The sequence below is a fragment of the Egretta garzetta genome, unplaced genomic scaffold, assembly GCF_000687185.1.
Source record: "Egretta garzetta isolate BGI_Z169 unplaced genomic scaffold, ASM68718v1 scaffold18, whole genome shotgun sequence".
NCBI lineage: Eukaryota > Metazoa > Chordata > Aves > Pelecaniformes > Ardeidae > Egretta > Egretta garzetta.
Window position 1 is genome coordinate 7,655,184 of NW_009260616.1, and position 13,829 is coordinate 7,669,012.

General features: G+C 42.6%; 2 protein-coding genes across 3 annotated transcripts; one reads left to right on the forward strand and one right to left on the reverse strand.

Annotated features, from left to right (window-relative positions):
* Positions 1-930: 930 nt before the first annotated feature.
* On the forward strand, positions 931-6,457 carry RNF146 (ring finger protein 146). Of its 2 annotated transcripts, none has more exons than XM_009645254.2 (2): positions 931-1,087; positions 4,722-6,456. In XM_009645254.2, exon 2 carries the CDS (start codon positions 4,723-4,725, stop codon positions 5,779-5,781), a length of 1,059 nt encoding a protein of 352 aa, XP_009643549.1. In that variant the 5' UTR covers positions 931-1,087; position 4,722; the 3' UTR covers positions 5,782-6,456. The 2 variants fall into 2 exon arrangements, with proteins under 2 accessions (XP_009643549.1, XP_035756584.1); XM_035900691.1 differs by lacking the exon at positions 931-1,087 and adding an exon at positions 4,256-4,277 and having other exon boundaries at positions 4,722-6,457.
* A 3,077-nt stretch (positions 6,458-9,534) lies between these two features.
* On the reverse strand, positions 9,535-11,589 carry ECHDC1 (ethylmalonyl-CoA decarboxylase 1; the record flags this gene model as incomplete). Its single annotated transcript, XM_009645205.2, has 1 exon — positions 9,535-11,589. A coding segment is annotated over one exon (455 nt), but the record flags the coding sequence as incomplete, so codon positions are not given.
* Positions 11,590-13,829: the final 2,240 nt, after the last annotated feature.

Consider the following 13,829-nt stretch of genomic DNA (forward strand, 5'->3'; position numbering starts at 1 on the left):
TATTGTGACTGACATTACCTGCTAGCCTGGGGAGGGGTATATTGCCTCAAAGGTGTGGAGGCTCAGTTGCGTCTTCCTCTTTTTCAGAGATTGCACGCATTCATTCCATGTATGAACCTCAGAGCCCTTCAGCACTTTATAAAGAAATAAAGGAAGATCCTAATTAATCCTTCTTTTGTTTACCTTGTTAAGTATCGAATCTAGGTCATAGATTTTGTTTATAAGGTTGTATGAGGACGTGTACATAGATTTATAAAGAAAAAAAAGTGCTGAAGTTCTGAGGTTCGTTCATGAAATGAATCCATGTGATCTCTAAGGAGAAAGGAGGAGGACAAGGATGCAAGGCTCTGAGCTACAGACTGCTTGAAAAATGGAGAGGACCTAGTGCGAAACCAGCTGTTTGCATGCGCTGTTTTCTCCTCAAGCATCTGACATCAGCCCCTGTTTAAGAGACAACATATAAGCCTAGATAGTCCTGTGGAACAGTGTGATATGGATAGTTTTATAAACAGGCTTGGAAAGGCATTGTGACTTTCTAAACTCTGAATATAAGAAGTCATTTATTAGAGGTTAAATTTGCATAAACGTAACATGCTCCTAACTCCGGTCTTGTTTCTCCTTTTGTGTCCATGGTCACTTTATCAAAATGAGCCATTACCTTATTACAGTTAAAGATAATTGCCTTTTATAATGCTTCAGAAAAAGATAGTTTGCTTAAGTCAGACATCAAAATAATTGACATAAAAACTGTGGGCCTAAATTGATCATTGCAAAAAATAAAATAGAAGTCTGATGATACTTTTATTGAAAATAGCCTGCATCAGGTAAATGAAAGCATAGTAATTTCTGTGGCAGGGCCATGGTACTGTATTTTGCTTGCTTGTACCTCTAGACAACTTTGTAATGGTGATATTATTTGCTTTCCATTAGTTTGCAGAGAAGCTGAAATACTGTAGTGTACCGTTGGGCAGGACAAGTGAGGAATGAACCAGCCTTGGGAAAGAGGACCTGCCATCCTAGCTGGAGACGTCTGAAGAGAGGACGTTTTAGTCTTGTGGCATGCTTCAGTAGAAATTATTCAGAAAAAGTAAGCTGTTGTTTTGTTAATGGACTTCTACGTGACAGCTCCTTGACAGACTCTTTAGTTGCAGTTAGAATTCGGCCTGGAGTTTGAGAAATGACTGTGTTGAGGTGGTTTTATGGGACTTTACTTTTTCTTCCCGTAGAGTCCTAGAAGGCCTGGGGTCTTTTCATACAGTTTTTATACATCACCTCTTCCATACTTTGTGTGTTGATGAAGGCGCTCTAGGCTGTGCACCCTAAGCTTACAAATGAAATACATGTTTTAATGTTAAAAATAAAAAAAAAAACCACCCCCCACAAAAGGATAATAGAGAGGTAGGATCTGGCAAGATTGTGGACTAGCTCCTTCTCAGTTGGTTTTAGGCTGTATTTATGTTAAAATGCAGTGTTCAGATGCTTATTGTTCCCGTACTTGTACCTGAATTGAGGATCTAAATATTTCAAATAAAATTATTTTTAGAACTTATCCTTTAGTTTGATTAACTTTTAGTCTCACTATCCAATAGTGTAATTTTCCCTGTTGCCAGAAGTGACCTAAGGGAACGTAACGCTCCAAAACCCAGAGTTTTACTCTTTGATAACAGTTCTAATAGGAAGCCTGTTTTGATTAAAACTTGTTATAAAATACTACTCTTAATTTCAGGAAGAATATTCTGTGGTCAGTTTTGTTTAGTTCTCAATACCATGAAGTTGGAATGAAAGTGCTTCCGTAGCCGTAACATAGCAGGATAGCGGTCCTAGATGGTTTTCCTGCTTTCTGAAGGATTACCTCTTCAATACAAATCTACATGTACGACCTCATACCAGCTTATAAACAAACTGTAAGACCTAGATTTGGTACTTAAAAAGGTAAACAAAAAAGGATTAAGTAGGATCTTCCTTTAAAAACAAAAAGTGAGACAGTATCAGTTCAGTTGATATGAATCTTCAAGTGCGTAATTGTCCTGCATTCTGAGCACATGCAACTGCAGTTGTGCTTATCTTTTAAGAGTTTTATGTTGCTGGGTAGCATTTGCTGAGAGATAAGGGTTTACTCTTCCAGCTGTATTCATTTTACATGTAATGTTTTCCTCTGAGTCATTAAAAATCACATAGTAATTTCAAGATAAGGCATTTACTCCTTTCTTTTCATATCCTGCATTATTGGCGTGACCTAGTAAGGAATCAAAGAACCCTCAAATTAATGGGTGACCCCTTGAGCGCAGTTAGCATTTTTGTGCTTACAGTGAACAGGTGAGAACTTTCACTCTGCTTTTAGTTTACTAATAAGTTAGCTTATGGTATCAGAATTTGATTTGTCAAAATGCATTGCATTTTTAATCCCAGCATTGCATTTTAATCCCCTCCAAAATCTTAATTACGATACGTGACTTGTATAGAAGTTACTTATCTACAGGTTGTTTTAATCTTTTCTTTGACTCTCAAAAGGATAAACCGTATAAAGCATGTTCAGGGAGAAGCAGACTTTTGTAAACTGTAGCGTGGAAGTAAAAATCTCTGCTGCTGTGCCATTTTGCACAGTGCTATCTCATTACAGGAGCACTTGAAAATTCAGATCCTTTACCTCAGCCGTGGTTAGCGCAAATTAATCAATATATGAATTTATCTTTCAGCTCTTCTGTTTTGAGATACCGGTTGGGTTGTGATTGTAGGTATTCTGAAATCTCAATAGCTTTTCTTCCCCCCTTTTACTGATAAGTTTCTCATTATATACCCCTAGTTTTGGTGTAAAATTATGTTGCGAAATATAACGTCAAAAGTGTGAGGCTGCTGGAAAGCAACTTGTTCACAACGTTGTTAGCACGGATCTTGCAGATAGAGGTGTACTGTACAGTAAGAAGACAGTTCCCAGGTGGTAGGTAATGCTGTGTCTGTATCCGGCATGCTGATTTGAAGAACTAGTATGGAGATTTGTCTTTAATCTCAGAGAAAGAAATCCAGATATGAAACTGAAACATAGGTGGATAAAATTATGTGCTACTTCAGGAAAAAATATTTGAGCTGTAGAGCTTTTAAAAGAATGATTTGATAAAAAATGGATTAAAGAGGCATTGGGTCTTCCAAGAGGAAATTATAGTGATAGAAGGGAACAGACAGCATACAGAAATACATTTTTAAGTAAATAGTACTTAATGCATTGTTGTAAAGATAAATACAGATACAGAGGAAAAAAAGTCTTTTTAATCCCAGCATGTATTCGTAAGATGTTTAAAGCAGTGGAGGCTTTTACAGTGACACTAGGCTTTTTCTCTTGAGGTAACACATTCTGCTAGGAACGTGTACAACACTAGAAAAGGCCATCCAGGGATGCTGTGGCTTCTCCGTCCTTGTAGGTTTCAAAAAAACTCAGCTAGACAAAGCCACAGCTGATCTGATCTAGTATTGGTGGTAGTGCCATGTGGAGTAGGAGACTGGACTACATGACCTCTAAGGTCCCTTTTGGCTCACATGCCTGTGATGGGTTTGCATGAACTATTCGTAGCTGCTTGTACAACAAAGACTATTTTCACTGAAAGGCTGTTTTGCCTCAAAAGTGTCTTGGAGATTTAAATGAAAAAAGGCACCTTTTTAGGCCCCATCCCCCAAAGCCCATTCTTCTCCTTCATTTGATATCTGGTGTTTGGGTTTGATGGCTAATAAATAAGAACATAAAAGGAAAATTACTGTGAAACAGACTGTGAAAGATTGCCATGGCAAAAATGTAGTTGAGAAGACATTTGCATATTTAGGCTAGAATTTTTCGACTGCTGAAATCCTACACAATGTCAAAGTGATGCAGTTTTCCATTCCCTGCTCTCTTACAGTTGGTTACGAAGTCAACTTTAATGACAGAAATAAGAGATGGCCAGAGAAGGTAGAGGCAATGACTTCACAAACCAATCAAATCACGGTTGCGTGTCTTCTGTGATATACTGCTCCTTCTGCTGGGATGCAGCGATTCCTTCTGAGATGCACTTAGCTGTATCAGGGAGTTCACCTGATGTTTAGGAAAGAGGAACCCAGGGTATCTTTTGAAAAAGCCACCTCGTTTTTCAAATCTGGTTCTTTCTGCCGCCCTGTGGTTGTTCTGAGCCCAGTTTGAGGGATGGTATACCATGGTGCACAGGGACTAAGGAACAGGAGGGGGAATACTGCGGGGTGCTGCTGCCAGCCATATTTCCTACTGTGGAAGCCTGGTCTGAGGTACAGTTCAGGTAATCCCTTAATCAAATGGATGATCACCAGTACTGTGAAGAAAGATTGTTTTAAGTTCAATGTTTGCAGCCAGATCACCTCTTGAGGAAAGAATTGTAGCTGCTTTAAATTTCCTGAGGAGGCTTCAAAGTAATTGGCTGACTGGAGGTTCATTAATCAACACTATTTCAGAGGAAGAACAGAGAAAATTCCCAAATTTGTTTTCTGCCTTGGCATGAATATGTGGCAGGTAAAGAAATTTTCCCAGTACTCTATTTAGGCTGTCAGCTCAGGCTACAGAATGTTAACCTGTCAGTTTCTTTGAGCTGAGCTTCATAAATGATAACTTACCTTAATTTAAGGTAAGCATCTTATTCTGTGGATGATGAGGTCAAAGGTGATATAAGGTGCCAGTTTAGACTGACACAATAAACTGATTTAAATCTGTCTCTGATCCTCTGCAGGATGGCTGGCTGTGGCGAAATAGATCATTCAATCAACATGCTTCCCACAAACAGGAAGACAAATGAGTCGTGTGCTAACGCGGCACCTTCCCTGACAGTCCCCGAATGTGCTATCTGTCTGCAAACATGTGTCCATCCAGTAAGTCTGCCTTGTAAACACGTTTTCTGCTATCTGTGTGTGAAGGGAGCTTCTTGGCTTGGGAAACGGTGTGCACTCTGCCGGCAGGAGATTCCAGAGGATTTCCTTGACAAGCCAACCTTATTGTCGCCAGAAGAACTCAAAGCAGCAAGCAGAGGCAATGGAGAATACGCCTGGTACTATGAAGGTAGAAATGGTTGGTGGCAGTATGATGAACGTACCAGCAGAGAGCTGGAAGATGCCTTTTCCAAGGGTAAAAAGAGCACTGAAATGCTAATCGCTGGGTTTTTATACGTAGCAGATCTTGAAAATATGGTTCAGTACAGGAGAAACGAGCACGGACGCCGCAGAAAAATAAAACGGGACATAATAGATATACCAAAGAAAGGAGTGGCTGGGCTGAGGTTGGACTGTGATGCGAACACTGTCAACCTGGCAAGAGAGAGCTCCGCTGATGGTGCAGACAGCACTCCGACCCCGGGGGCTGCAGCTGTCCAGCCTCTAGCATCCATTTCTGCTAGGCCCCTGCCATCACTGGATGGTCAGCTGATGAGTCCTTCAACGCCATCACCTGATGCAAGCAGTTCTCTAGAAAACTCTTTTGCCCACTTGCAAATAAATGGAGACAATATGGCTGAAAGGAGTCACAGGGGAGAGGGAGAAGAAGACCACGAATCATCCTCTTCGGGTAGGGTGCCAGCCCCTGACACCTCTGTTGAGGAGACAGAGTCGGATGCTAGCAGCGATAGCGAGGATGCATCTGCCCACCTTCAGCAACGCCTGTCCTCTGTCCAGCAGAGACACTCGAACGCAAACGCAAGCCAGACAGGAGCGGATAGACCAGTGGCAGGGGGCGGGGGGGTGAACACAAGTGTAAGATCTAGAAGGCCAGATGGACAGTGCACGGTCACTGAAGTTTAAATCTAGAGCCATGCGATTAAAAACTCAGTCCTCGCTCTGTAAATTTCTTGTCCACATTGGCATTGCACTCAAACCTAGCGGTGTGTTTGGTGGGAGGGTGGGGTGAAGGGGGGGAACAGATTTGGCCTGTTTAACTTAAGTCTCTTAACATGTCTCAGCTGGAAGACTCTTAACTGTAGGAAACTGGGTTGTCCTGTTAATGGTTTGAAAGCTGCTTAGCAATACCCAGTTTTCTTGAAAATGTCTTGTGTTTATTTTGTAGCATTTTCCCCTTGGAGATACTCGATCCCTTTTTGGCCAATGTATATCTATTGTACAACTTGAATTGTCTTCATTATCTGACTGTTGCATTAAGTGTCTTACTACTTTCTGCATGGATTGATGTATGAAAAGAACACTAAAGCAGGCGAGATGTTGGGTGTGAGCAGGATGCTTAATTTAATGTGAGAAAATAGATGTGAGTTTGGAGTTAAAATGTGTTTTTACTAGACGAGCAATCATTTACCTTCCTTTAATGGAAATGTAAAAATGCTGTTAACTTTTGTTGCAAATTCTTACCTATACACTCTTCACAGCATTTTCACTGGCTTTGCCATCTAGTCCTTGTAGTTTTGTTTTTGAGGTCTTTTTGATCTGTCTTGTTTTTGTTACGGAATTTATAATTTAATAAAACTACACTTTATCAGTAACAATCTTAGATATGTCTCCAGTTTAATTGAACTTCACTGGAGGAACTTTAAAGACGACGATCATAAAACAGCTTCCTGTGTTTGCTGAAAGGGAGGACTGGCTCAGAGTGGTATATTGAAGTTCTTGCATCCCTGGCTGGCTGTCTCTCAAACACAACACTGTAGGAGTATGTCTTTCTACTGAAAAAAACATGAGTTGCAGCTTTAACATTCGTGCGAGCTTAACACTTGCTTCTTATCCGAGGGGCTGATCGACTTGCTTTGCTGTTACGGCAGGCAGAAGTAGCACACAGCCTTACTTTAACAGCAGAAATGTTGAAATAAAAGAGCAAACTTGAGCCTGTAACAACATGGATGTTAAGGACTATATTGCTATTTATCTGTTCTTCATAGCAAAGTGAGTGGCAGCCTAGAACAGCTAGTTCGGTGCTTATGCTAGGAATGCTTCTCCTAGACGGCTACAAGCTGACTTCCGTCTATTAGGGAAGGTTAGAAGAGAAGCCAGATCTTAAAAAGCAGAGCTTGTCTTTTCTGTTAATGGCAGTAGTTTTACATTTTTCCAAGTTGAGAAACACCAGTAGTTGATTCTGGATGCAATCTTTTAAATAAAGCTAATTAAACTGATTCTTAGTACCCCAATCCCTGAATAGAAGGAAGAGTAGCTGATATGTAGGGACTGTACACCTTCAGACAAAAGTTGCAACCAGTTGAAGGGAATTAAAAGTCAGCCCTTTTAAAAATGGTAGATTTGAATTTCTAAAATGTTCTCCTTACTGTAGTGATGGCTGACATGTCTAATCTTTGGCTCAGCTGTGCCAGCCCTCCAGTTTGTTTCCTTCACCCACAGGTGAGATCAGTGGGTCAGTGAACAAAGGAAAGTGCAGAGGAGATGCATTGGGAATAAGGAAGAGGAGTTCCTTCTTTCTCAGCTGGGAGCAGGTACTCCTGATCACAGATTTTTACAGTCACCTTCCAGTTCTGAAGGAAATCAGCCAGTAACATGGACTTCAGAAGGAAAGAGGATGGAATGTTTTTTCTTCTATTTGTTAGTTGCCAGCTGTCTTATTTCTGTTTTGAGTTGGCACTAACCAAGGTCTGATGTGCTGCAAAAACCTTGAGTAGGAACGCTTCTGCTGTGTGCACACGTTACTTCATGGGAGGGTGTGTACTGTTGAAAAAAGCAAGAAATACAAGAACTTGACTTGCTGTATACCTAATTTCCGGATTTTCAGCCCAAACTTTCTACAAATAGTTTTACCAGTGATGATCCCTGGGGGTTCTTGACCAAAGTAGAGAGGCAGGCCTCTGTTCAGTCAAACACCCCTGCTGTAGCTACTTCCAGCAGGAGCCAAAACCAGCTACTGTGCAGCTGTGAAGTACTAAAATCAGTTAAAGTGAGGCCGGTGAGAGCTTAACAGCCGATCATTGGAGTGGCGAATGCACTCCCCAGATCAAGCCAGGGAAAAGTAGTAACTGGTAATTCCTATCTTAGATTTAAACCTTTACCCTCAGTAGGAGATGTCGTCTCTGTCAATGCTGGCTACGCCACAGTCACACTGCATACGTGGTTTTCTGTAGCTCCATACATTAAGTGATTTTTCAGTTTGTGCAGCGTAGCTAGAGAAATGCACAGTGGAGCAGAATGGGAAGGAAAAAGGAAATAAAAATACTACAAAATCTACTGCATCACTTCTTTCCAGAACAGGTAGCCACAGATACAGGAACCCAATGTCACGGTAAAAAATAAAAAAAAAATAAATAATCACATAGTGAACCAAGCATTCAGCACGGACACCCAGCTTACCTAGACTGCCCATTTGGTAAGTGTATTTCTGCCAGCAGCAAATACAATAAAGTATCGATATTGCTAAAAGTGATCTCCGGTATCCAACCTTAAATGCTTGATGTGGAATCCACAGCCCATTAAGCACTCAGGCTGTCCCAGTACACGGAGGCAAGGGAACAAGACAGGCCTTTCACAATGTAATGGGAAACCTAGTTTGCCAAGGCGGGAGTTGGCAAACTAGCCCTTAAGAAATAAAAAAGCTAGCATGCCTTTTAATTAGGAGACTGGGAATATCAATGTTGAGGTTTCTAATTTATTTTGTGGATTTAGTGCTTGTTTGGTTTTAGGCCATTTCTAAAGGGGAATAAAAACAGTGATGAAGCTCGTGGTCTTCAGTAATTGTAAAGAAAATGTAAATGCTTACCTGTAACCAGCAGCTGGTATCTGTCACTTTAAGATGATAAGCAAGTATTGTGTGAAATACAGCATTTAGGTCTGAAACAGGTAAAATGGGTTTCCATGTCATCTCCCTCAGTCTGGAGCTCTTGTGCTAGCACTCATGGTAATTTAGTTAGTCTGGTTTTCCTGTGAAGGGCCATACTTGCTTTTAGAACAGGAAAGAAACCAGAGGCTATGGTATTGGGCTGCTCACAAAATCCTTGATCAAAACAAACACCTGTAATTATCTTCTGAATCTCCTGTCACTACGTTTGGTATATTTGTGATTCCAGCAGACCAGAGGGCAAAATGAATTTCTGTAGCCCTTTCTGAAAGTGTCTCACTCAGTACTAGTTAATTATTTGTCCTGTTCTTGGAAGCCAACCTTGGCCTTTGATACAAATCGGAGAGGATGGCTGGGGAAATGCATTTGCTTGAAATGAGAAGCAAGCTCCTTGTCTTCAAATGAAGATGGAAGGAGGTCCCCAGCAGGCCTACGTGCTGTGTTTTGCTTACTGGCAGCACAGGGCGAGTTCAAAATGCCCAAGTAAGACAGGTTCTGCTTTTCTGCTACAATTTCCTCCCTTTTGAATTTATATTGCCCAGTGCACAGGAGACACTAATGAGCCTCACAGCCTGGTACCTGAAAAATAATAATAATAGTAAAAAAAAATAAATAATAAAATTCAGGGGTCTTGCTCAGGTTCTAAGTGATTTTCATACCCATTTTATAAACTTAATCACAGTATTAGTAATGGCAAGTCTTGTAACTAGCAAAGACATAACCTGTGGCCCTTTAGAGCACTATTTTTTTGACTCATGACAATGTGACATGCTATTGCTTCAAAAAGCTGGATGAGTATGGGCTGGAGTGTGCTCTGAAGGGTCGGTGATGTTGGCAAGTCTGGAATCTCTCACGAATCTTGAGGAACTTCACAAAAAGCAGAACAGCTTCATTGCTAAAGAGTCAAGTACTGCCTGAGTGTATGAAAACACCCGTACTTCAGAAGTCGTGGGTTTGAAGTTCTTTAGAGCACAGGAAAGAATCCAGCTGCACCAGGGACTAATGCCTGAGCTATTGGATAAAAAAGGGTGGGGGCGTGGGGGAAAGAGGGCCAAACCAGATCACTGCTCTCTGCCCATGTTCCCATTCCTGTCTCTTCTCTAACCTGGAAATAAAAATTGAACTTTATTTTTGGGGAAGAGAGATTTGAAATTTTCTTCCAGCAGCAGCTTCTGGTGTGAGGGCAAACAGGCAGGATCCACGGGGCAGAGGAAATTCCTTATCCTCCCTGGGGTGCCAGCTCTCAATGCATCCCTTTCTTCAGCATTTCTTTTGGTTGCTTCAGGCTATACACACTCCCTGCTGTGACAGCCATGGAGTAAAACAGCCCCAGCGAAGCAGAGCACCCACTCGCAAGTCACGGATATGCCTGCATGTTTTTGTTCCCACAGATGTTTCATTTTGAGAATCATCTGCCAAAGCAGGGACTCTATCGTTGCTAATTTCTAAAGGGAAAACCCTCACCCCTGAATTACCTATCACTTGCACAGTCACCAGCATGGAGACCGAGTTCCAAATGCAGACAGACGAAGAGAGATCCACACACACAAGTCTTTCCAGAACGCTGAAGTACTAAGACCACCCAGTCAGTCAAGAACATCCCACCTGGGGGCATGACACGTCATGGCCTTCCAAGATTTCGGCTAGATCCTGTGTGAAAAATCAGGTCAGCAGGTTCGCACATGCACAGGTCCAGGCTATGGGAATGTGCAGGTGCGAATGTAGGTAGTTGGTTCCTTGAGCAGTGAGAAGATGCATACATGTATTTAGAGACCTGAATCGGTGTCAGTGAATGAGGGCTATAAGCTCCTCAGTAAGTTAGAGCTTCTCCTGTAAAAATCACCATGAAAATTGAAGTAACCTTGGATACTTTCTCAGCAATTACACAAAGAACTGACTGAAGATGAAAAAATAAAAAATATGATCTCACCAGTTATCATCCCTTCAAAGCTGCTTGAAGACACTGGTCTCATGTTGGGGAACTCATAGTTTGCAGCTCTAGATGCAACTGTTCTGCAAATAAATAAACCTCCTATCTTTCAAGCAATTAATTTCCATACCAGTTAGAAAACCAAAATTAACTCCAAAGAAAATAATCTTCAGCCTCATTCCAAAAGAATTATAGTTCTATTCTCAGCACAGTATTTACCTTTACATACTAATTTCACTAATCTCCATTCAGTGGGTGATTAGGACAGGAAAGAATCTGCCGGGGATTTCTCTGTGGTTGCACACCAAATATGTCTGCCTGACGTGAGCAACAGGAATGTTAATGCCAGTTTAAATGAACAAGTCCTTAAATGATTCAGTTTAATGCCTGCTTTAGTGAAAGCTTTGTTTGCAAAAAGGTCAAGAAGATTTCTTATGCATCGACCTTCATTTATGTTTTGGTCTTCTAACCAATGCCTGCAAATTGGCAGGTCCACCCCATACAGTTCCGAAAACGTCCTTCTCTGCCCTTAGGGCAGCTTCCATGGGTAGCTCTCTTCCCGCTGTCACCACCTTTTTTGCAGCCCGAACCACACTGGCTGGACCCTCTGTGTACTGACCCAGCCAGGCTCGGGCTTCTTCTAATGCTCCGGTTTCATCTGAAGACGACAAAGTCTCCTCCGAGAGCCTGAGGCGCAGAGCGCTGTCGGGGTCCACCCTGGCAGCCCCGCTCAGCAGCCGGAGGGCAGCCCTGCCGCCCACGATCTGCACCAGCCGGGCAGCTCCTCCCCAGCCCGGCACCAGGCCCATGTGCTTATGGACAAACCGAATTTCACTCCCAGGCGTCATCAACCTGCCAAGGAAGAACAAACACGCAGAGGTCAATCCCCGCACTGGCTTCCCTGTTCAGCTCGCCCGCACTCAATTTTCTATTTTCTCCTCCCCTCTGCTTCTAAAGGCTGATACAACTTGACAGCGTGCTGATTACAGCCAGAGCTGGAGTATCTTCATTTTGCATCACCCGGTGCCTTAGCTGCAGCTTTTGGCCCTTCTCAAAATGAGATACGTAGGCTGCCACAAGTAAAGATGCTTTAGTGCCCACGCCGATACCTGTAGTCAGTTCTAAAACATGTTTAAAAACAGAATTGCAAAGATGGAGGCCACGTTACGCTTATTCACAGTGCAAACACTGCCTCGCTAATTCATGCCTGAAACAACAGGGTTTGGGGTAAAACCCAAGCAAACTAGTGCACAAAACATATTTCTCAGGAGGCTGGATGGCGGTCTTAGCACTGATCTGTGCTGGAGAGGTTCTGTCAGTGCCCCGGTGCTTCATTATAGTTGGGTTGGTTTTTTGTTTTTTTTTTTTTTTTGTTCCGTACTTCAGCGTGTCCATGTGAGTTTGATGTCTAACTGCTCAGTACAGCAAGGGAAGTCAGGATGGATGGTCTACTTACGGCTCACAACCTGTAACAGAACTGCTTTCTATTTACGCCTTACAGTGTGTAATAGAATTGCTCCCCTCCAGAAGGTAGAGTCACATTCCGCTTCTCAAAGATTTCACATCTTTGCTTCTTTTCTACTGTCTGTCACCTCCCTTATTTAAGAGCTCACCCTGGGGCTGATTAAGCTGTCTCCCTGGAGGAGCTCTGCCGCAGCGGATTGCACTGTCTCTGCACAGTGTTCACACTGACACACATTTGGTTAGTGGAAAAAGCCTCTAGAAATAGAAACGTGTAGAAAAGATGAATAGAAGCAAACCGGTACTTGCTCTTTCTTAAGATGATGTTCTCCAGTGTGGTAGCTTGCTGCTTGTTGTAAGACAACGATGTGAATTATACTTGTGAAGTAGATTAGCTTCTACTTCAGCCACTAATGGGCTTTCTTAAGGTAAATCATGTAATACTAAGATCTACACACAAGTCTGCTTCCTAACAATGCAGTCTTCCGTAATGCAAATACCAAGGTGAACAGCTTTAAAAGGGGAAAGAAAAAGACCTTAAAAATGCAACTACTTCCAGTAACCCACAGTTCCCAGATCTGCTTAGTTACTATTAATTGCAAGTTGTTTGCTTGGTTGCTTTTTTCTTAGCCAGGGCACCACCAGCATTCATGCCACGCTATAAAGCACCGGGGCTGAAGAGCTTACGCTTTATCCCAGCCCCAACACAATGCACAAAGGCAACAGCTGACGAGCCAGATTGCACGAAAGCCTTTCTGTAGAGATAGCGGAGGAAGGCTGTGTGCGAAAGGAAGGGAGCAGAGTATTGCAGGGGAGGAAGGGCTTTTAGCTAGCATTAGCAAGTGCTTCCCAAACCCAGCAAATCCCAGAGAGCTCAGGCCTGTCCTCTCCACAAGGAAGATTCTGCAAGCATTCCCAAGCTCCTGCACTGGCTCAGCTTACTTTGCAATTTGCTGACACCCAGTGTCCCACTGGGAAAGCAATACTGAAAACATTATTAAGGGTTTAATTCTAGCAGTGCTGAGCCATGTGAAGCATTAAAAAAAGATGGGGTCATAGGCAGTGAGGCATCTGATGCCAGACAACCCGTAGGCGGCCTCGTAAGACAGCCCCTGTAGGTCAGTAAGACAACGTTGTGTTTGTTGAATCTGAGACTGTCCCAGGCACCTGGGTTCAGGGCTTAAGGACGAGCACGGCAGTGAACAGCCCGTGGGGCAGCATGCGGACTGATCTGGGAAGGTGGGGCATTGCACTCTGACACTTCCATGGGAAGTCACATCTTACATTAAAAGCACAGCTGATCCATGAGCACCAACAAGAAAAAAAGCTGAAAACATTTAGTATGTGGGAAAGGCTCTGTTACCCTGCACAGTCTTCACCTCCCTCTGAGAAAATGGAATCAAACATGATGAAAGGAAAATAAATGATTGACAGCTCAATCCATAGAGAGACTGTGAGGCTGCAACTTCCAGGATCTCATTGGGATTTGCCTCTCCCTTTGATGCTCTTTTGAACAAGCTCCACAGAAACTACTGAGATAAGTGGTGGTTGGTAGAAGGTGTGAAGGTAGTCTTGGACTGCCTTCAGGCTTAAGGAAGGTCTGTGGCTTTTTCTACGTTATTTTAGTCTTTTCAACTACGAATCCTCAACCACCCATCACACTCTCTGTTAGGTATTCCA

Excerpts from the sequence above, each read along its gene's own strand:
- RNF146 (XM_009645254.2), top strand. The coding sequence starts at position 4,723 with ATGGCTGGCTGTGGCGAAATAGATCATTCAATCAACATGCTTCCCACA.